We start from the raw sequence: 24,309 nt of genomic DNA, 5'->3' as shown, positions 1-24,309 counted from the left end.
TGTTTAGCAGGGAGACAGATGGATAACAACTGATCATAGCATGTATTATGGATGCATTAATACAGGTATGGACAGGGTGCTGGAGAAGTACAAAAAAAATGGGTAAGTAATTCTGGCAGGAGGGGCTGCAGAATTGGAGAAGACTTCCTGGAGGAGGTAACATCTGGACTGGACTTTAAAGAAAAGGCAGTTGTTTGCTGCAAGGGCAAGACCACAGCAGGGGCAAAGGCACAGAGGCTGGAAGTATAATGCATAGTTGAGGACTGGAGAGTGGTTTGGTGGCTGGTGTGGTGCAGGGGATTTCCTCCGTGCCCTCGGCTGCAGCCAGCTGAGCCATATGCAGTTCCCCTCTCCTCCTTCCATGTCTTTATGTAGAATGCTGTTCTCCACGTGTCTGCTCAAGCAGCTCTCCCCTCTAATGTTCCCAGAATGAATGACAGCTCTTCTCTCAATCTTTGCATGGCACCACATACTTCCCTCTATTACAGTGACTTTGACATCAAAATCAGAGGTGACAGTAGGGATTGGGTCTTTTTAAAAACATTAATTAGAACACATGTTTGGGGTTGGATAAGAAATTCAAATAGTATGAAAAGGTAGAAGTTGAAAAAAATAAAAAGAACAAAGCCTTTTCATCTCTAAGACCCAGGGCCTCATGAGTGGTAAAGGATTTACTATCCTGAAAGTGTTGGAAAGCCATTGGAGATTTTTAAGCAGGGAATTAAAGGTATTTGGAGAGGAAGGGACTGGAGGCAGGTGGTCAGTCGGAAAATGATTCAGGGATGAGGTGCCTGCACGTGGGAGGTAACAGTGGCAAAGAGGGGAGAATATGATGGTAGAACACATAGAACTCACACACCAGTTGGCTGTGAAGATGAAAGGAAAAGGAGAAGAAAAGATAATGATGAAGTTTCTCGTTTCCTCAAGCTGCTGCCCTATCAACCACAAATTCAATATGAAATCATGCTCATTTCTCCTTCAGTGCAGAAAAAGGCAAAGTTAGCCAAGTCCACACTTTTAAAAGGATCACATGGAGAAGATGTAACACTGAACTGTGCATTTGGAAGTCATTTTTTCCCTAATGCAATAAATATGGTCAATATGCAGAATAGCAAAAATATTTTGCATGACAGTATCTCTTAAAGTTCTCTTCTTCTCAGATTAAGGTAAAGTCTGTAGAAAGGCACCAGGACAAAGGAGGAACATAAAATAAGGCTGATCCCAGGGTGAGAGAGTTTGCTGCACAGGGGAGTCAGGCCGAAGTATTCTCTCTTAGGAGTGAGATGAGCTGCAGCGAAGCCAGGCAGGCATTTTTCACAGACCCACATCTTTTTTACTGGAAAGGTATTATGTGCAGGAGGGGCAGCATTTCCCATGCTCAGGTCTATCTGAGGCCTGCCCTACTCACTCGTGCTGGACTTCTGAAGACAGTGGAAGCTCCCAATACCTGTGATTTGCACAAGTGTGCAAAGGTTAAAGAACATGATTGTGTGGGATATTTCTGTGTAATCATATGCAAGAGATTATACTAGATGGAATATGAGATACTGTAAAATATAAGACACACTCAGAATTTACTGTCTAGTCTGATTAAATTATAGAGTGTTGAAAACATTCTTCAAACAAGCATATAATTTGCCTATGAAAAAAATACTTAAAAGTAGGGGGGCTGTCCATGGGACTGTCAATAATGTTTTTACTAGGTAAACTAAAAGTAGATTTTACACTTTAGTTAATCTTTCTCTATCTCTCTCTCCTACCAGATAATTTTCAGGATCAGATGAAAAGGGAGCTAGCCTACCGAGAAGAAATGGTACAACAGTTACAAATTGTAAGCTGCATTTCTACTTAAAAATAAATGCACCTTAATTGGTTTGTTTTCAGACTACCCAATATGTATGAAACTGTTCACGTTTTTGCATGAAATCCTTTGGTCCACTTACCTCTCAGCTGGCTTAGATGCTAATTACCAAGAGATTTACTTAGACACAGGATAAACAGATGTGGCAGTATTTTTCCTCTAAATGTAACTACCTACCATGTGTTAATAGACAGATGTGTAAATTATCTCTGTGGGTAAACCAAAGGTACCTGCATTTTCTTCCATTATGCAAACTTCCCAAACACAGTACTGGGCTATACTAGGAGCTCAGTGAAGGGCAACTGTCTTCCATCCTCTTTTCCTTTCACTACCCACTCTTGAGCCAGGCCCTCCACTACCAACAAAACACAATTAATGAGCACAGTTAATCAACTAAATTCACTTGAAGGATGATGAAAAGAAACAAATGATTTCCAAATGAAATGTATTACTCTATCCTAATCATTTCTAAAAATGGACACTCACTAAGATCTATTTATATGGAAAAACAAACAGAAAGATGTCTGATAAGTAAATGTAGTGGTTTTGTTTTGGATTTTTGTTTGCTTTCTGAATTTCTTGCCCTTTCTCCCCATGTAGATACATCTAGTATTATTCATTAGGGCTTTTAAAGGAGTCTCCCAAGCCTCCTCATTTTTGTGAGTACAATGGAGAAAATTATTTCTGCTCAATATTTTCAAGATATATTTAATCACCTGGATAAAAACACATATTGATCCTTAGTGCTGTTCTCAGCATAATTATTATACTTTGGGTTGCTTGACATTTCTGTACTGATCCGTGCTACCTTTCAACCATTAATCATGGATCCATGCATATGTGCCTGTCTTGTCTACAGAGCCAGATATCTAGTTCTTTTGTCAGGATTATTTAAGAAAGATAGTTATTAATGTTTCCATTCTTCATTGGAGAAATCATGCCAGTGTTAGTGGAGATTCCTAAGGGTCATTTTTGCAGCAATTGGTTTTCCTTGATCTCAAGTGATCGTTAACAACTCTCAGTTCTGAAAACCACTACATAAAATGCTGCTTAAACAGGATTTTCTTCTCATGTTGGTTTTGTTTGCACCTGAATTCACTGGGGAGCAGAGGATTTTCATAATTGATTTAATAACAAATTCCCATTCTTAGCTTTTGATTCCTTGATAATAAGAGCTATAATTACTGCTGTGAATATATTTATTGTATTCTCTGTTTAAAGGAAAAATTTAAATAAAAGATTCGATGTAGGGGAATATAAGATTTTAACACCTTCCTTATTTTACAAAGGACATCATTTTCAGGTTTTTTTTTTTTTGAGACAGGGTCTCACTCTGCTGCACAGGCTGGAGTGCAGTGGTACAATCATAGCTCACTGCAGCCTCCAACTCCTGGGCTCAAGCAATCCTCCCACCTCAGCCTCCCAAGTAGCTGGAACTGCAGGTGTGCACCACCACACCCGACTAATTTTTTAATTTTTTGTTGAGACAGGGTCTTTCTGTGTTGCCCAGGGTGGTCTTAAACTTCTGGCCTCCAGCAATCCTCCCACCCGGGCCTCCTAAAGTGCTGGGATTACAGGCATGAACCACTGCACCCAGCCCATTTTGATACTGTTAAAACAAAAGAAAAAAATTGCCACACGTGCAACAAAAAAATTGTGATTTCAGGGGGTGGTGGTGAGTACAGCAAAATGGGCATTAGGAAAGGAAACAGTATTTCTTTTAGTGCCCTTATTTAAGGCCGGTTATGTAACCTTAATGTCTTAATTTTCTTTGGCATTTGGTTTCTTTAGTAAAAGAGGAAATTATATTGTCTCCATGTAATAAGCAGATAGGATTGATAGAAGAAAAAAGTATCTCGTGTCTTTTGAGATATTAGGTACATGGAAGATTAAAACTGGTATTACCAAATCATTTTATTATGCTGTCTTATAAAATATTTTACAACATGTATTCATCTATCTAGACAAATGTTGTTAATTCACATTCCTATAGATAGTAAACTATTCCTGGTAGCAAATTAAATAATTTGGGAAAAGCTTGGATTTCCCACCCCCACCCTCCTGCCCTTGTAGGTATCATATAATTCCTGAAATACACAAAGCTGCTTCCAGGGTAACAACATGAAAACTGGTGAAATCGACATGATTTGTCCCTCCTGCTTCCTCCCCTTTTTGTGTGTCCCCTGCCATTAGATGCCCAAGGTTTTCCTGCTGACTCCAGTACCTATCACAGTGTGCAGCATCAAACAGCTGTTCATAAACATTTGTTGAATGAATCACCACCCATGATGATCCTGACCCAGCTCTGATACTCTCATGTAGCAGTCCTCTTAATTCTTTTCCAAATTTCCCTGGCTTGGTCCTGGTTTCTTCAAATGTTATTTTACACTAAGCAAATACTACTACCACAACTCCTAAAGGAAGGAATACTAGCAAATTTTGGGGAGCTTCTGTATTACTGCTCTGTCTGCACCTAACAGAGATGAGCTTTAACATCTGTAACTTGGGATTGAGACCCATCCCATATAGTTAAGTGTCAGTTCCTCAACCAAAATGAATGGCTATAAGGTTTAACCTAGGGCCTTGGTAGGAATATTATAAGGTGCAAGTGAGTAATAAACATGAAATGTACATACAAGCCATAATATGCTGTGCCAATGTGAGTAATCAATTTAATGGTGTGGCCCTTCTCAAAGTAGTACCTACAATAGTGGAACTATTACAGGTGTAAGCCACCATGCCCATCCGGCTAGATATATTTTTGTGCAGGAAGGACCTATGTTTACATGGTACTATCTGCTTTAGAACTGAGGCTGCAGATTCAGTGTTACTTGAACAGAAATGTGTCTAATTCCTTATTCAGCCTGACGTATCTGTCAAAGTACCTGGGGGAAAATGTCTTTGGAAAATTCTATCTAAAGATTATCAAGAAATTGCAAAGTATCACAATTACTGGCTTTCTGAATATTTTAGTTGGATGATCTTATTCATCAGTCAATATGGTTGCATGCTTTGCTTCCTGAAAACACAACAGTTCACTCAAATTATTTTATATTTAAAGTTTACAGAGCATATATTACAAAACAGGCTTTTTTTTCTTGAGATGACATAAAAGCCCACTCTATCTTGCAGTCAAGGAGAATTCATATATATTAAAACCATCATATTTTGTAATGATTCCCAAAAACCCACAATGCATTTATCCTATGTTGTTAAAAAGTGTTTCTATTCAAAAAAATTATATTGAAAGCGTCTTGGGTATCATTGCCATAGAAAGAAAACTTATGAATTTCTTTGGCTCCTGCATTTTCAGATTCTCTGTTGACTGTCATTTCTGCACCATTGCTTCTTTTTCCCATGTTAAATGTAAAGTTGTGATGACTACAGAGTCAAATGATTGACTCTCTTTGTGTCTTTATAGATGAATGTGTACTTATCTCAATGTGAGATTTAAAACAGTGAGGAATTAGTTAACATTTATACATGGCTATAAGCTACCTTTTTAAAAAATAGCTCAAAATTTGGGTATTTTAGTATTTAACGTGGTTTGTGTTAAAGTCCCCCACCCCTGCCCTGGGTTTTCAAGTGCTTATAGCATTTATATTACTAAGCCACATTTAGTTATGCAAAACAAAGAAATATTTTCCTATCCCTATGAACCAATACAAAAGTTTTTTAATTTAGCATGTTTATGAAAATGTAAATGTTTAGTGTAATAAAGGGTAAAGGATTTCTCATTCACAAATGAATTATGATTCTAGGACAAGTTTATTCAATTTTAAAAGCAAAACTTAACAGTCCTTAGGCTGAAGAAGCTGACTGAAGATTTTTATTCAGTGAATAGCTTTTTGATTAAAGTTTTTCCAAGGACTGGAATATAAAAACTTACAACATGAGCTGAGACTGTGATGATGCCTTGATAACCTTTTTTTATTATGAATTTGGCAATAATTTTATAAGCAAGTGCATCTATGTATAAGCTACTACTGTGGATTTGTTGAAGACATGCTTTTTTATTTTTTAGTCATAGTTCTTGGAGGACATTGTGATGCTGCAACACAGAGCACATGATAAATGGCTAGACCCGGATTCACATCCTTTGAACTTGTCAGATCACTACCACAAGGCGTGTTGATGGGGAAAATGTGCTAGTCTTTAAGTGCCCTCTGCTGTTTTTCCAGAATGCTGCAGTCACACGCAGCTAGGGGGAATCGGTCTCAAAGTTCTTCATTAAAAGCCTCAATTAAAATAATGTTCAATCAATAGATTAAGGACTAATGTTTTGTTCACGGTGGACTTGTAAAACAGCAGTTTACAACTTCCTGATGATGGGAGTGCAGTGCATCGTCACAGGGAAAGGAGTGAGAGGTCGTTATCTTTGCTGGAGGAGTGCTTGTTCTTTGGCAAGGACACAGCTCTTCAGTAAGATGGTCTTTTCTTGGAGGTTCTCCAATATTCGTTAGGATGGGAACTTGCCCAGATTTCTACTGTATAACCTACAGAGTTTGTAAAAATATGTCTTACATCTTTTTTTTTAAAAAAAGGTAGAACCATTACTATTTTGCATTATATTTTTAGAAGAAGATCCCTGGGCCACTAGAAGATTTTGGTTCTGTGTCTAAATATGCATCAAAAGGAGATCCCTGCAAGTCAGAAGACTTAATGCAAGCCTGAACTTCTGTGGAAGCTGCCTTAAAATTCTCTAGCAGTAGACAGACTTTGGCTACTGTGTGTCCATTTCCAATTATTGATCTACTGTTGTGCACCTTGACAGTGCAATCAGTTGTTCCTTAGTTATGTAGCATTTTTCTTCTCATCTTTCTCTTTTTGAGATGTTGACTGACCTGAATGTGTGAGCTCAGGTTAACTCTTTTGGGACAAACTAGGAAGTCACTTTTTTTTTTTTTTTTGAGACGGAGTCTCGCTTTGTCACCCAGGCTGGAGTGCAGTGGCGCAATCTCGGCTCACTGCAAGCTCCGCCTCCCAGGTTCACGCCATTCTCCTGCCTCAGCCTCCCGAGTAGCTGGGACTATAGGCGCCCGCCACCACGCCCGGCTAATTTTTTGTATTTTTAGTAGAGACGGGGTTTCACCGTGTTAGCCAGGATGGTCTCGATCTCTTGACCTCGTGATCCGCCCGCCTCGGCCTCCCAAAGTGTTTTTTTTTTTGTTTTGTTTTGTTTTTTTTTTTTAAACTCCAGTACTTTTGATCTACTATAACCAAGTAGGTAATTTAGAAGTTACATAATACTTTGAATTTTTTTCTCCATGCCAATCTCGGTAATTTCTAAGCTGGTCAAGATGAAAAGAAAGCTTTTGTAAGTCCTATTGTAGGAGATTTGCATGGAATAACTAACTAGTTTAAATTGAGCCTCTAAAATCCTGAGCTTCTAAGTTGGGGAGAATTTGCTGAAGTGTCTGCAAGTCCAATGTTGCATTTTGTGGAATCTGAAGCACCATCAATTGTAAGAGGCACCACTATTTGATGAATCATAAAGTAAAAGGTTTCGACTGTAATTCTAATACATCTGATTTCAGAAATGTTAAAATGTGAGGGGATAAAGTGCATCCTGGAATCAGTGAAATAATGTTGTTCCCGGGAACAACTGGCCATGCTACTATAATCTTTATTTACCATTCATGATTTAGGACTTAGAATGGAAAAATACATGATTCTCAGCTCACTACTTTTTGCTTTTTATCTTTGTTGTTTTTTGGCTTTTATTTCATTTTGTTTTAATGAAATAAATGAAAAAATCAACATTCTAGTGCGGATAATTCTTCACCCCAGTTTAAATTCCAATCTGGACCCTTGGGACTCAAATATGCTTATTTGGAAATGTCCTTTTTTTCTTGAGTCCTTTTTTTTCTTTTCTTTTCCTTCTCAACTTTCTACCTTAATGAAATGCTGTGTTATTGCTTCTGAAAAAAAGAAAGAGGAAGCCATTTTGACTTAGCTCTGAAAGTAGAATCCTTCAGGCGGGTTTCTTTGGATTAGGTTGAGCAGTTTACTCCTTTAATGAGATGGCCCATGGTGATTTAACTTATCTCTCCTGGTGGCTGGCATAGAACAGACACTTGTTAAATCTTTGTGGTGTCTAATATTGATGTTGAGGACTCTTTTTAAATGTGAGAGTGGCACAAACACATTTTATTGGAACTCCTTGTGCCCAAAAGTTTACATTGTTTGTTATCCTAAATAATGGAATTCCATTCCAGGCTCTGTCATGTCATGCAACTAGAGAAGTGATCCATATGCTTTGGCACATTGCAGCATACACCATAATGGAAAACCAATATTCAAAGGGGTCTGTGTTAATAGCAGCTATAGCATAACCTAGAGTGAAAAGAAGAGGTAACTGGAGTAGGTCCCTGTGTAACTGTCCTTGTCATAGTTATCTAGCTGATCTCAGCCTGCATCCTAAAATACGAGATTAGGACACTGAACTTTTAATGTTACTATATGAATCATTAATTTCAATGATGCTATCTGTGCCCTTTATCAGATATATGCCTATTTGACATGTTTATGTTGTGGTTATATATCAAAATAGTGAGATGATTATTTTATTATTGTCCTTTTTTTTCGTGTTAAAAAGACTGTTTGATTCAGCTGACTAATTATTATAGTAAAATGGTCCAACTCTTTTTAGCCACTAGCATCATTGTAGATTTATAACTCTTTCTCATTAATAATAAAGGTTCACATGCGTGGACTGTGGATCATGAGAGGAAAACATACAGTATACTGGTAATGTGGGAAATATATATATATATTTATATATAAATATATATATATTTATATATATATTTATATATAAATATATATATATAAATATATATATTTATATATATATATATAAATATATATATATATCATTGCCTAATTGAATGAAAGTGATTTTATTTCCCTCACTGCTTTTACTTAACAGCCATATTTCACATTACATTCTAGAAGGGTGAATATTTATTCTTTACATGTAGAATAAAGTCTTTAGAGCCCTGAGTTTAGCCTTGTAATGATGAAGGTCGGTAACATAAGGATAGAGCACCTTAATGGGGGTTAGTGGAGAGGCAGATCTAAATAATACCTTGAGTCCAATTTCAACGATTGGAATTTTGTAATGAAAAGTAGCGTACCAACTGTGATCAGCTTTTATTCAAAACCCCAGTATTCAAAAGTACTTTTCAAGTTTATCCAGGTAGAATTCTCAAGGTCATATTTTCCATTCAGTGCAGTTATTTCTGATGCGTCTTTGTGTGTGTAAGAGAGAGAAGGGGTCTTGTTCTGTCACCCAGGCTGGAGTGCAGTGGTGCAATCATGGCTCACTGCAGCCTTGACCTTCTGGGCTCAAGCGTTCTTCCCACCTCAGCCTCCCAAGTAGCAGGTGTGTGCCACCACACTTGGCTAATTTTTTAATTTTTTGTAGAGACAGAGCCTTCCTATGTTGCCCAAGCTGGTCTTGAACTCCTGGGCTCAAGTGATCCTCCCACCTCAGCCTCCCAAAGTGCTGAGATTACAGGTGTGAGCCACCGCACCCAGCCTCTGATGCATCTTATCAGTTATTGGGAATCTAATCAGAGTAATAGTCTGGGTTTAGTTAGTCTTATTTGTGATTTATAAGGATAGCATATGTTATAAAGAAATTACATCTGTTATAAAGAAATCATTCTAATAAACTAAACAATTACATTAAATTAGTTTGTAAGCACGTTCTTGTTTTATGACCTTGAACATACATTAGAACATCATAACTCAGTTTTCGTACCTAAATAAATATGATACCATATTATTAAATGCAAATTTTTAAAAACTTTAAAAAGTGAAACATCACATGTTAACCTCAAGGACTAGCTGTAGCAGCAATCCAGTGTGATCACCTGTTCTGTCCTCACTGTACTTGTTAACAGGCCTTAAGGATGCTATACCCCAGAAACCTCATACCACTGAGCAGATGGAGACCTCTTTTTTTCAGGGAGGATCTATTGGCATTCAAATTGTTAGGCATGATGAAGGGTCTCCATTACACATCTGTCTCCAAATCTAGCTTACCTGGATGGTGTTGCTTGTTTTTATCTTACAGATCCCCTATGCAGCAAGCTTGATCAGGAAAGAAAAGCTTGGCGCCCATCTCAGCAAAAGCTAAAAGGTAAGATCACCAGAGGAAAGAGATTTCTTAACTCTCTGTATTGTTGTGTGCTTGAACATATTCTTTATTGATGTGTTTGAAATAGCCCAGGGGATTGGTAAAGTTGCATCCTGTGTTTGAGTCAATATACCAATAAACTTCATTATGTCCGGGGATGGGACTTCCTAAATGAATGACCAAGTACTTCTTATAAATTCCATGGAAAATTCCTATAACTAAAAATTCTGTATTCAGTCTGCAAAAGTGATCTTCTTTCCGTTTTATGATTTTCTGCTCTTTATGGTTCTGACACCCCAGTTACTGCCCCAAGGAAACCAAAGTGTCAGCAGTCATCCTCAGGGTGTCTCATCTCTGTCTCTCCTTCGCTTCCAAAAAGCCTGCCTGAAATCTGACTTTCAGAGAGTTACTGCAGGTGGTAATATGAACAACTGGGGACAATACAGACCTTTGAGACCTTCTGCTCTAGGAATAGTAACTAATCTTTTCCCTAAACCAATAATAGTTTCTCTACAGCTGAAGCCAGATTCAAGGTCATATCAGTTTAAAAAAAAATTGAAAAGACAATTATTTTGGACTCTTAAGGAAAAGCAGACAGTGAAAATTCAATGGCTATATTCAGAACATACCGAAGTATTTGAAGAGAAACTTTTTCAGCCCATGGAAGAAGACACATGTAATTATTAGAATTGTGGGAATGCAAAAACTAGGACATTGTTTCTGTAACAATATATTGGGATGACCTAACAACTAGGATTGCTAAATCAGGGAAAAAAACCACAGATGCCAAAGGTAGCATTTGTTAGTGCTCATGGCCAGCTAGGACCGCAGCCATTTATCAGTTTGATCCATTCCCATCAGAATGACTCTTCCCACTCCTCCCCTCTGGAACATATTTTCAACTCAATAGAATTTGTTGGCAAAAAGAACTGTGCAGGCTCATGGTTCCTTTTGTTCCTTCACCTCTCTTCTGCCTATCACAGATTTCCTCTATCAGGTACAAATGACAACTTTTCTTGCCATTATCTTTATTAGTGGTAGTCTTCAGTATTTGTCTTAAATAATAATAATTATGTTACATTTCATCAGGTGCTTAAAACCCTTTCCAAAACAGTCTTTCATTCATGTGCTTTCCCTTAATTTTACACATGGGGAACTGAGGTTTACAGATAAGAGATGTGACATTTTATGTTCATGTTGCAAAGCCAAGAAGAGATTCTGGGGGCCCTGACTTTGGATCTAGTGCCTGCCTCTTCCTAATGCATGGACTTATTGTTCTTGGTGAGCAGATGATACTGCAACAGAGGTGCTCAGAGAGTAAGTCATTCTGTTTCCATCTCTATGAAGTTATTCACAAATGCACCTGTGAGGTTGGCTCTGTTCTATATATTAAAGTATTTTTATTAAGTCTGAAGTTGACTTTGGGCAATTTCTTTCTCAGTGTAGTAGACCAGGTTTGCACCAGCAGTGTGAAATGAAAATTTTAGAACATGTAGATTCCACTGAATTTTAACTTAGAATATCAAGATAATTAAGGCAAGAATGGTCCAAATTAATTCTGATAAACTCCATATGTATAATGGTTGAAAATGTCAAACTAATTTTCTTTCAAGAGAAAATATTAGGATGTTTTTAAAAATAACCTTCTTATTCAAAGTTTATAAATCATAAAGTCATACAAATCATGAAGTTTACAAATCAAAACTCAGTGAATTGCACTCAGGGACACACACAAACACACACATACACAAACACACAATGAAAACAAAAACAAAAAGGAAACTCAGTAAATGTTCACGATGAGCTCACTTAGCTTTCCAGCCCCTGATAACAACCTTGTGCTCTTGCCCAGCTTCTCCCATTCCCTACCCCCAACGATGGTAAATTTTGTCTGTTTTTGAACTTTATGTAAATGACGTTGCATAGAACATTCTCTTGTGTCTGGCTTGTTTTACTCAGCACTTGTGAGATTCATACATTAGAATGGGGTTTTTGTTGTTTTGTTTTGAGACAGGGTCTCACTCTTCTGCCCAGACTGGAGTTGCAGTGATGCGATCACAGCTCAATACAGCCTTGACCGCCCTGGCTCGAGCCATCCTCCTATCTCAGCATTATAGGCGTGCACGCCACCATGCCCAGCAAATTTTTTTTATTTTGTAAAGACAAGGTCTCCCTATATTTCGCAGGCTGGTCACAAGCTCCTGGGCTCAAGCAATCCTCCTGCTTTGGTCTCCCAAAGTGCTGAGATTACAGCCATGCCCAGCCTTAGAATGTGGTTTGATTTATACTTAAGAGCTTCAATAAACTCTCTTTTTACTCCTTACACTTCCCCAACCCATCTTCCCTGTTTGTCAGACCTGAGCCCATTTTGCACCTACAAAGTAAGACTCACTGCCCAGAAACTACACCTCTGATAGTGACCTAGCATATGGCTAGGTGGGAAAAAGAAAAAAAAAAGATTGATTTGTGTTTAGTAACTAATGCTTCCTCCATGCTGATTTTGTTTCCATCCTTGCAGACAACAGGGATTTCTCTAAGTAGACCCTGGTGCTTTCAGAAGATTAGTGGTTACTTAAATGCTTAGCTAAATCAGCCAAGCAGAGAATCATGACTATATTGTTAGAGGCAGTCTCTTGATTCTCAACATGCCAAGCCTGCAAGGAGTTACCCCAAGAGAGATTACAAAATAAAAATCATTACACCAAGGGAGAGAGACACATTCTGTCTTGCAGAGTGACCACAGGTTTCCAAATTAGGGACTGATGCATTAATGTCTTATGCAAGAGTGACCCTTAAGGTAGTATGCAGTGTTCTTGCCACCCAGTGGATTCCAATATGACTATTAAGAGGAGGAAGCTTTTCAAAACCACAGGCAATCCACTTAATAAGCTGAGCGAGTACTGCCACATATCACTGATCTGCACATTTTTTTTTGTCCTACATTAGAACATAAGGAATTCCATGTTGCGTCAAAATAAAGATCCACGCAGGCCAAGATACTTTAAGAGCAAAATTGTTGTTCTTAACGATATCAACCTCAAAATTTAGGCATATACACTGAATACTCTTAGCTTTCCCTTGATAACACCATAAAGATCCATTACCCTGGATTTATCTGCACCTTTCTTCAACCTAAGCATAGTCCCCATTGGGGCAATGAATTCTATTTGTTTAGCTACCAGCTGTTAAAGTGTAGTTTATTTTATTTACCTTCAAACTACCTCCTAAAACAAGCCCTATTAGATTAGACATTGTACCGCTGCTCTTTGTATTTGTCTCATTATAAGCTCATGAGTACAATGGAAAGGATTTGAAAAATACTTCAAAATGTTGCAGGCATTATCCTTTCACTGGGGCCCATTTTTAACACCAGAATTATTCCCGACGGCCTTCCTTACATCTAGTTATTTCTGTGACGCACTTCCTGCACAGATAACCCAGTGTAATCTGTGTGAAATCTGTCCCCAAATAAAAATGGTATGATGTTAACACTAATTTAATTATTACTTTACATTCATTTTCTCCCAAACACATTTAAACATTTTGCAGTTATCATTGATGTAACTGGTTGAAACACCCACACCTTTCACAGACAAGAAGTAAACTGTTTTACATAAGTAGGAAGCAAATCAGGGAAATGTCTCATTCATAGTCATACAGAAACTCATTGGCCAAACTGGAAATGATAATAATGATCATTTATTGAGCACTAACTATGCCAGATACTGGCTAAATACTTACTGTGTTATCCTTACAATGCTGTAAGGCAGATCCTGTTATTACCTCCATTTCATACTTAGAAACTGAGGCTCAGAGGTGTCACATAGCTCTTAAGTGACAGATACAGGATTCAATCCAGGTCTATTTGACCCTAAAGCCTTCTCCCTGTCTTCCTTGGGTCCTTAGCTGGTGGTGAGGGAGACTGGGTGCCAGATCTGATGCCATTTCTCTGTGTTATCTTGAGTAACATCATTTAATCTCTTTGAGTCTCACTCTTATCTATAAAATGTGGATGGCCAAACCTGATCAAAATCTCTACTAGCTCTAAAATTTTGGCTGTCACTTTTGTGTGCCAATTTTCTGCTATATTCTCTCTTTTTTCCCAGAAAGGGGCCACTTTCATGAAAGCTAGCCCAAGACCACATGTAACACCCAAGGGCATGACCCACCTATTTTTGCCTTATGTCTGCATTTTCTTAATCACTAATTGCTACATTGCATCTTTCTGGACAGTCTCGAATATCATTTTTTGTTGGTATTTTAACTATATCTACCTCTTTGGTAAACTCATTTTTGTTTCACTTCTGGAATAATTACTACGAAAGTAACAACAAGAGTCTTTAAAAAAAGGATATTGGATTTTAATGGAACATTCTGTGTCTTCCTTTTTGTATAGATCAAAGATAAAGAGGGGGAGTGGTACATTCATTTCTCTCATCTTTAGTCAGACATAAGAGGTTCTTTTAAGAATCTCCTTAGAGAATAATGGTGTGCCCCCACTGTTCTAAGGACTTTATGTCGATTATCTTATTTAATCTTTGGACCAACCCACTGAGGTAAGTATTACTGCTTTCACCCCCCTACAGCTGAGAAGGCTAAAGAGACAAGAGATGAGTAAGTTGCCTGTGGTCTCACTGCTAGGAAGTGGCAGGATTTGAGCCAGGCTGGGGCTGGCTCTGCATTCCATACATTGTCTGCTCTCCTCTGGTTTGTCACCTAAAATCATGGCCTAATTCACATCTTGTATTATCAGTTATAAATATGCAGTTAATAACCAATCCAATCATTTTATTGATTTTGAATCACAAAACCTCCACTCATACCTCTATGTTGCCCTGACACCACAGAACAAGAAAAATAAATGTAACTTGGGCCATCCAATCAAAACCAGCAGAGCACCAGAGCATGAAATTCTGTCTGCCCCTTTCACTGCAGGCTGCTTTTGTCTTTGCCCTACAACAAACCCCAGCTTCTAAACCCATCTAAATGGCTTTACTGTAAAAAGCACACAGCAAACCAGCACACTCTTATTTAGTATTTCTGGTTTGGCTTGATATCATCAGAGATATATAACCTAGGGTAGCAGACAAAATGTCTTCTCCTAAGGAGGGTATACTAAGTATTACTTTAAATGTTTTAAAAGTATCTGATTATATTAGGTTCAGCTTGTCATTCTATGCTTTTGTGTTATCCCAGGTGCACAGAACTACTTACTCTTGTTCTCTTGTAAGATACAGCCTGCCATGGAGCACTTCTGACCCGCGTTAAAGACTGCAGATCGAAAGGGCTTGGGAATTAAATACAAAATCAGGTTCAGGAGAACCTAAGGACAAGTGACCTCAAAACAGCATGGACAACCATGTAAAATAGACTGTAGCAGCCATTCATTAGTGGGGGGAGGGGGGAGCCAACCAGAGCGGTCAATGCTTGTTGCATCTTTTGGTGGAACCAAAGTTTGAGTCTTTGTGTTTTTAAAGGACAGCTGAACCCAGAGCATGGGAAGTGCTGTTAGCCAGCTGGGATGGGAAATCAGCGGATGGTCCCAGGCAGTCTCAGTCCTGCACACGTGGAGAAAGCAACTCTACAAAACTGTCTTTTCTTTTTGAAGAAGTGATTCTTGGTGGAAGAAAACACAAGACCCATCCTAGGAGTGGGGATCGCGTTTCAATGGATGGGAAGGCACCAGCTGTACAAACCTGCTTTTCATAGCAAACTGGACAGACTTACACGTGGCCCCTTCCTCTCTGTACTTTGCCTGCTATATGAATGAAGATTGTATTCCTTTGGAAATATTTTACAGTTTAATATTGAGTGTAATTAAGAATATAATCATGTTATCAAAAATGGCATTTAACTCTGTTGTAGTTTCTTTAACATTCATGTGGATAAAAAAGTCTATAATAAAAAAACTATGAAGTAATGGTTGTGTTCATGTAGTTAAATGCACATTTGCTTGAGGACAACTAAGAGAAATTCATACTTTAAAAATTTTTTTGGTATAAGAATATTTGAATAAATTATTTTTGAAAACAGAATTCCTTCAAAAATGATTATTAAAGGCTAGCCCAGCCTTTGGTCATTGTCAGCATCTGGACAACTCCTCCATTGTTTTAGGATCTTTGTATAGGTAAAGGAATGTTCTAAATTCCTGCTAGGTCTTCCAGCAGTGTTGCTGATAGAGCCCATCGTAGGCCTTCCTACTTACTGTGATGTTAAATCCAAGTCCACAAGATCATATTATGCCCCAAATTCTGCTTTTCAGATGAGAGAGATAAATAGTGAACACTTTGCAGCCAAGATTTCTAAGGTAATGTGGGTTGCACAGAAGTCCACCATGGATGACCTCCCAACCTGAGGTTGTCAAAGCCCATCCTAACTGAAAAAACATCTCACCATTGGCATCCCTCAACAGATTTCAAAACAGCCTTCAGATGCATCGCCATGAGATTTAATACTTTTTCCCCACTAGCTTTATTACCATGAACTATCCCAAAAAGCTTCACAACTTACCCTTGAGATAAATGCTCTTATCTTGGCTGTGACAATAAAAAACCAAAGGAGGGATACTCATTTGTGATCTTCTTCCTAGCCTAAGAAGGATGAGAAGCTGCATTCGAGAAGGAATGTAAACCAAGTCCCAGAGTCTGGAAACAGGTTCTCAGTGACCACTAGCAGAAACTAATATGAAGATGCTGTGACAAAAAATGTTCTCTTTGAGCTGTTCCTCCAGGAGGGGCCTGGGTGCAGGTATGAGTCTCACACAGTCCTTTGGACATGATACATGTTTCTAAAACTGGTAATTGTACCTAGGTGTGTAATTTGAGCAGTCAGGTAAGTGGAGAATTTTCTCCAATATAAGCATGAAATTTCACAAAGGGATGGAAGCCCTGTGGCTCTTAGCTTTGTCCTTTAAGCCAAGGATATCAGAGGTGGCAGAAAATCATCCAGGAGGTCACAAACCTGGCTTCATGACTAGCCACCAGGGGACAGCAGAGGTCATTTTCTATAGAATCCAGTGCAAACTCTAGGACCAGATAGCTTCTCAGAGCAAGAGCAGCTTGGCCCAGGAGTTTGGAGGGAGAATAACAGATTTACAGATAAATTTAAGGTCTTTGTCCTGCAGCTGCATCAACTGGCAGTGTAAACCAGCCTGAAATGTCATTCTTTCCTTTCCAATTGCAACTTTAAATATCTATGAGTTATTAGTGGTAAAATATCAGCAAATGATCTTGTAGCAAAAGAGAGATAACCCAATAACTTGACCAGTATGTCTGCAGCACTCTGGACTTATTAACCATGGCATAACTCTGCATTGAGTTCATGGCAAAGTTCAGTACAGAAAACCATTTGCCTCTGCTGCTAAGAATGTTAAAACTATCGCTTCTCTGCCTTTTGGCTAAGATCAAGTGAAGAATGTTAAAACTGCATTGGTGCCTTCCAGTTCTCCACCTAAATTCCAGATTCCAAAGAAGCCCAGCTATACATGTCTCTGAGTGCCAGGGGACTCCTGTTGACCTTACTCCCATGCCTTAGAGTCTCCATTCATTACAAGCACTAGAGCCTAACAATCCTCCGAGTAACCATAAAGCTACACGCCAAAAACCCAAAGCTTCAGAGAAAAAGAGTCAAGGAAATCACACATGTGATGTGGAAACATGTCATTTACCCCATGTGTTTTCTCATTAAGAAGAGTGAACATCTTTTTCCTGTTCTAGTAATGTTTGCTGCTTTTAAGTTGGAGCAAAAGAATTCTTCCCTAAAACTGGATATAATTGTGTTATCTGAGCTGCCTTGTGGAAACAGACAGGACATCCATCTCAAGTGCTGCATGGGGCTAAAAATAAAGCTACTCCTCAGAAAGACATGTAAAAATTCTTGGTGTACAAAATGACAGCAGAAAAAAAAATGCTGTGCTCTTTTCTTTGTTTTATCATGTCAAAATTCCAAGGTCAATCCAAATACTAGCTAATAAAGCATACAGGCAATGCAAATACAATTCTCTATTTTAATTCCAAATTAAATTATACAATCAGAAAAAGCATCAACAAATCAAAGCAAAAATCCAGGCCCGAACAATAAAGTATTTCCTGTTGGGGCAGACCAGACATTTCAGACTGATGCTTTCCATCCTCAGAATGCCTGAGTAATTGCTTGTCTGTTTGCCACAGGCAAGGAGAGAGGGACATCACATCCCAATTTCCTTAGATTGAACAATGAGTGTGGCCTCTGCTCTGTGGAAAATAGAGAGAACTCTCTCCTAGCTACAGGGGATATGATCAAACTGATAGGAGCTCTTTCATTTAAGAGTTAAGAGTCAAGACAGTGTTGGGTTGGTCAGCAGTGAGAGAGGTTAGAGAAAAGGAACACTGTCTGAGTGGTAAGGATGTGTAACCACTGTCATTTAACTCCCAGCACTCTCCATGCTACGGGCAGAGGGCCTTTGTCTCTCTCTACAGAGTTGAGCACACAAAGTCTGACCATCTTACAAGATTCCTTATAGGCAACCCAAACCATGTTTGTAATAACAGACTCTTGTGGGGGAGATGTGTACTGTAAACTTTAGGAGGGCAGATGTTTGTTTCAGCTCACTACCCTCTCCCTAGTGCTTAGCATAGTCCCTGGCAGGTAGCAGCAGCACAAAACAGTTTTGTTAAATGAGTGATTCTGTCTCCTTTATTTTATTTGAGCCAATCACAGAAGCAAATCAGTTCACTGTTATCGATTTAAGCTCTCTCAAAGGTTGACTTTTCATCTGATTTCAAATGATCATAATGTGGCAAATGCTAGTTGCCATCCTGTAATACTCATTCTCAGGTGGTAATACACCTAACTGAAAGATTACCTTCTCCAGGTTTACTTGCAGTTAGACATGGCCATGTGACTATATCCTGGCCAATGGGATGCGGGTAGAAACATGTGGAACTTTCAGAAAGGTAGCTTCAAAAGAGCTTTGACTTAAATATTTCTTTTTTTCCTTTCCCTTTCTCTCTTTTCTGATGTCTGTAAGATGGATGGAGGCCCAGCAGCCATCTCAGGCCATGAGGTGATTTTGAAGATGAAAACCATATACTGTTAATACTATGGCATAAAAAAAATAATAAAAGCCAGGGTCCTTGACAACTACTGAACCACCACTCCAACTCCAGACTGCCCATTTCCAAATTTATTTTATGTTGGAAGAAAATGAGGGTCTATCTTATTTAACCACATTACTTTAGATTTTCTGTTAACTCTGATTATAAAACCTTTTGCTCTATTTGAGGGCCCCCATCAGCCAACAATTGCATGATTTCTTATTTATGTGACAACTTTCCAATGCATATTTATGCTGTTTATTTCATTTTATGAGCTCATTGGCCCTTTGATTTAGCTAAGGGTATTTGATATGGAGGCTAACTAGTTGCAGAGTCAACCCTAAATCCAGTTCTTCTTACTGCCATGGCAAGCTATTCTTGTCTATTTCTTGACCTCACCATCACACTAAGCCAACTGTGTAACATCTCTGATATCTCCCATTGCAGTATATGCAGGTGAAGATACGGAAAGGGGATGAACCTGAACTTGGCTGGCTTTCCAGGGTAGGATAGGAGACGGACTAGAAAAGTAAACTGTCCAAAAGGCCTCATAGGTTCTCATATGACACAAAGAAAGATGTGAGCAGGTATGTAGCCAGACCCCAACATGGGAATAGATCTCAGCAGCACAGGCACGTTCAAGAGTAGGAGGTTGTCAGTCACCATCATCCATGATACAGGGCCCTGCCACTCACATTTCATTTATGGGCAGGTTCTGTCCTTGGGAAAACACACCATTGAGAATAAATAGGTGGCAAGAAGCAAACCGAGTCCTAGACTCAAAGACATGATGGGCAGACAGCTCTTTGGCTCAGGAGCCCATGTGGGCATTGGCTCTCCCGCTCAGAGGGGCAGGAAGGTAAGCTTGGGAACCCAGGAGAGGGCTCTGGGACTTCCAGATTTGAGCCTGTAACTACCACACAGGACTGGGAGAAAAAAAAGCAAAGTCTTTCTAAACATAGCATGACTCCAGTCTTGATTTGGGACCTGAAGCAGTGTTGCAGCTTTAGGAAGAGGGATGAGAAGGGGGCTGGTTTTGAGCTAAGAAAGGTGCTGAAAAACACTGAGAGCTGACAAGACTTCTCTGCAGATGGCCACTTATTTCCATACCAAGATGAATATACATATAATTTAGAAAAAATAAAGTTACCTAAAGTAAACATCATTCAGAAAAGCCATGACTCTGTGCTGAATTAAGAACTTCTCTAAAAGCATTGTTAACACCTGGAGTTTTCAAATAATAAAATTCATTCTTCACATCCAACTTTTACATCATCTCACTATTAAGGACAGTGGCTTCCTGGATGATTTTTTTTTTGGCTTTTTTTTGTTGTTTTTTTTTTTGTAGCCCAGAGGTCCTTTATTTTTTTTTTTTTTTTAACACCTGTTATGCCATGAATTCATAGGGAATAGGTTCTAGCAGCTCAGGCTCCTTCCCATTGGTTCTCACAAAGTGTGCTTCTCCGGGTGGAGCAGGCTGGCGCTTTAGTTGAACCCAGGTACCTTTCTCTTTGGCTTCTTTCTTTTTCTGATCATTTTCCTTCACACGTTTCAGGAAGCTATCTCGGCTCTTAGAGTGCTTAATGTGCTCAATATGCACATTAATTCTCTTGGCAAGAATCTTGCCCTTAACTTGTTTGTTTACAACAATGCCAACAGCATGCTGGGTAACATTGTAGACTCTTCCAGTTTTGCCATGGTAACACTTGTGGGGCATTCCTTTTTGAACAGTACCCATTCCCTTGATGTCTACAATATCAGCTTTCTTATAGATTCGCATATATGTGGCCAAAGGAACAACTCCATGTTTTCTAAAAGGCCTAGAGAACATATATCGGGTGCCTCTCCTCTTTCCCTTTGTGTTCGTCATTTTGGCGAATTACTGGAAGATGGCGGTTCCGGCCGAAAGCCTCCTGGATGATTGTTAATGACAGTTTTCTTTACTATATTTTAGACCATTTAGCAAAGTTTATTGATTTATACTTCCTTGTAATTAGTTATAGTGATTGAAATAGCTTTTATGGCCCTCTAGGGATTGACTTTTTAAAGAATCAACATTTCCCCCAAATTGTGTGTTTTAAAACACGGTTAAATACTGTTTGAATTCAGTACTAAACTATCATTGGTGAAACTGTAATTTTATGTGTAGTTGCTTTTTCATCCCTCTGCTTATATGGCACTATCATCCAATTACTTGGCAGCCAATAATAATGCCAGCAGCCAACTTTCATTGAGTGATTACAGTAAGATGAACATTGTGCTAAGTTTATGCACAATGCTTAATGCATTATTTCATTTAATCCTCTCAACAACCCTATGAAGTAGGGACTATTTAATTGAAATTTAAAGGAGTTAAGCTACTCAGCTGATTAAGTAGAAAAGTAGGAGTTTGAAACTAGGGCGATTGTGACTTCAAAAATCTCTGCTTTTAACCATTACATTGCTCCCTACACAGGTGAGTTGGCAATGCCCAGACTTTCACAATCTGAAGGGTGCTGGAAGACCCCTCTTAAACAAAAATATCTCCCCTCGCTAATCTCACTTGAAGCTGAAATTTCACAACTAGCATGATTTCTTTGACTAAGTATTATATGTTTCTAGTAAGATAAACACTCCAAGACAGTGCTATTCAAAGTGTCTTCTGTCAAAGAGCTAACACTATAAAGCTCTTAGAAGAAAATATAAAAGTAGATCTTCATAACCTTGGGTCAAGCAATGTTTTCACGCATACAAGACCAAAAACACTAGTGACAAAAGAAAAAATAAATTTGACTTCCTTAAAGTTACAAACTTTTGTGCTACAAATGATAACATCAAGAAGGTAAAAGAAGACCAGCTCACAGTAAAGGGAAATGTTTGCAGATAATATATCTGATAAGGGACTTGCTTTCAGAACACATAAAGAGCGCTTACAACATGATAATAAAAAGACAAATAACCAAATTTTAAAAATGAACAGAAGACTTGAATAGATATTTCCCCAAAGAAGTTATATGAACACTCAATACATGAAAAGATGTTCAACACTATGAGTTATCAGGCAAATGCAAATCAAAACCACAATGAAATACCATTTCACATCCACTAGAATGGCTAATATCAAAAAACAAAAACAAGTATTGGTGAAGATGTAGGAAAATTGGGACTATTATACATTGCTAGTGAGAATGCAAACTGGTGTGCAGCCACTCCATAAGCAGTTTGACGGTTCCTCAGAAAAGTAAACAGAATTACCATATTACCCAGCAATTCCCCTCCTGGGTATGTACACAAAAGTATTGAAAACAAGTACTCAAATACTTGCATACAAATATTCACAGCAGCACTATTTGCAGTAGTCACAAGGTGAAAACAACCCAAATGTGGTTTATCCATAAAATGGAATATTACTCAATCATGAAAAGAAATGAAGTATTGACACATGCTACAACATGAATGAAACTTAAAAATATATCCTAAGTGAAAGAAGTCAGACATAAAATGTCACATATTGCATGATTCTATTTTTATGTAATATTTATAATAGGTAAATCCATAGAGACAGAAAGCAAACTGGTGGTTTCCAGTGTCTGTTTAGGGATAAGGAGAGAATTGAGAGAGCTTGCTTAATGGGTACAGAGTTTTCTTTTGGAGTGATTAAAATGTTTTGGAGCTAGACAGAGGTGGTAGTTTTACAATATTGTGAGTATATTAAATGCCACTGACTAGTACACCTTAGAATGGTTCCACATAAATTTTATGATTGCTTTTTCTATTTCTTTGAAGAATGTCATTGGTATTTTGACAGAGATTGCATTGAGTCTGTAAATTGCTTTGGGTAGTATTGATATTTTAACAATTTTAATTCTTCTAATCCATGAATGTAGAATATCTTTCCATTTCCTGAGGTCCGCTTCAATTTCTTTCATCAGTGTGTTATAGTTTTCCTTCTATAGATCTTTCATTTATTTGATTAAATTAATTCCTAGGTATTTTATATATTTTGTAGCTATTGTACATGAGATTGATTGCTCTCTTGATTTTTTTCAGATTGTTTGCTATTGATGTGTATAAATGCTACTGATTTTTGTATATTGATTTTGTATCCTACAATCTTAGTGAATTTGTTATTCAGTTCTAAGTTTTTTTGGTAGAGTCTTTAGATTTTTCTAAATAAAAGATTATGTCATCTGTGAACAAGGTTAATTTGATTTCTTTCTTTCCAATTTGAATGTCCTTTATTTTTTTTCTCTTGCCTAATTTCTTTGGCCATAACTTCCAGTATTACGTTGAATTAAAGTGATGAATCTGGACATACTTGTCTTATTCCAGATTTTAAAGGAAAGGCTTTCAATTTGTCCCCGTTAATGTTAGCTGTGGTTTGTCATATGCGGCCTTCATTATCTTGAGATATGTTCCTTTCTTTCTTTCTTTCTTTTTTCTTTTTTTTTTTTTTAGGCAGGGTGTTACTCCCATTGCCCAAGCTGGAGTGCAGTGGTGCAATCTCAGCTCACTGCAGCCTTAACTTCCCAGGCTCAAGTGATTCTCCCACCTCAGTCTCCCAGGTAGCTGGGACTACAGGCATGCACCACCATGCCCAGCTAACTTTTTGTATTTCTAGTAGAAATGAGGTTTTGTCATGTTACCCAGGCTCGAGGTATCTTCCTTCTCTACCCAGTTTTTTGAGAGTTTTTTTTAATCATAAAGGGATGCTGAATTTTACTGAATGCTTTTTCAATATCTATTGAAGTGATCATATGAGTTTTGTTCTTAGTTCTGTTGATGTGATGTATCACATTTATTGATATGTGTATGTTGAACCATCCTTGCCTCCCTGGGATGAATCCCACTTGATCATGGTAAACTATCTTTTTAACATGTTGTTCAATTCAGTTTGCTAATATTCTGTTGAGGATTTTTGCATCTATGTTCATCAGTGATACTGCCTTGTAGTTTCTTTGTTGTTGTTGTGTCCTTGTCTGGTTTTGGCATCAGGGTAATACTGGCCTTGTATAATGAGTATGGAAATATTCCCTCTTCTTCAGTTTTTTTTTTCTCTCTCTCTCTCTCTTTTTTTTTTGACATCTGGCTCTGTCACCCAGGCTGGAGTGCAGTGGCACAATCTCGGCTCACTGCAACCTCCACCTCCTAGGCTCAAACCATCCTACCCCCTCCGTCTCCTGAGTAGCTGGCACCATAGGCACATGCCACCACACCTAGCTAATTTTTGTATTTTTGGTAGAGACAGG

At 38.3% G+C, this 24,309-nt stretch overlaps 2 protein-coding genes across 2 annotated transcripts in view; one reads left to right on the top strand and one right to left on the bottom strand.

Moving 5' to 3' along the window:
- SKOR2 (SKI family transcriptional corepressor 2) overlaps nucleotides 1–15,927 on the top strand; it is a 43,440-nt gene extending 27,513 nt beyond the window's left edge. Inside the window, exons 6-8 of the mRNA XM_031003615.3 lie at nucleotides 1,764–1,831; nucleotides 9,945–10,010; nucleotides 15,204–15,927. Coding sequence (XP_030859475.2) covers nucleotides 1,764–1,831; nucleotides 9,945–10,007 — 131 coding nt within the window. The 3' untranslated portion in view covers nucleotides 10,008–10,010; nucleotides 15,204–15,927. The remainder of the gene's footprint in view (nucleotides 1–1,763; nucleotides 1,832–9,944; nucleotides 10,011–15,203) is intronic.
- Nucleotides 15,928–20,440: 4,513 nt separating this feature from the next.
- LOC101137833 (large ribosomal subunit protein eL21-like) lies at nucleotides 20,441–20,984 on the bottom strand. Its single transcript, XM_055368813.2, has one exon. It carries the CDS (start codon nucleotides 20,949–20,951, stop codon nucleotides 20,469–20,471), a length of 483 nt encoding a protein of 160 aa, XP_055224788.1. The 5' UTR covers nucleotides 20,952–20,984; the 3' UTR covers nucleotides 20,441–20,468.
- Between the last annotated feature and the right edge of the window lie 3,325 nt (nucleotides 20,985–24,309).

Source organism: Gorilla gorilla, chromosome 17 (genome assembly GCF_029281585.2).
Source record: "Gorilla gorilla gorilla isolate KB3781 chromosome 17, NHGRI_mGorGor1-v2.1_pri, whole genome shotgun sequence".
Lineage (NCBI taxonomy): Eukaryota > Metazoa > Chordata > Mammalia > Primates > Hominidae > Gorilla > Gorilla gorilla.
The sequence above is the reverse complement of the archived record's forward strand: the minus strand, read 5'-3'. Positions and strand labels throughout refer to the sequence as shown.

Excerpts from the sequence above, each read along its gene's own strand:
- LOC101137833 (XM_055368813.2), bottom strand. The coding sequence starts at position 20,951 with ATGACGAACACAAAGGGAAAGAGGAGAGGCACCCGATATATGTTCTCT.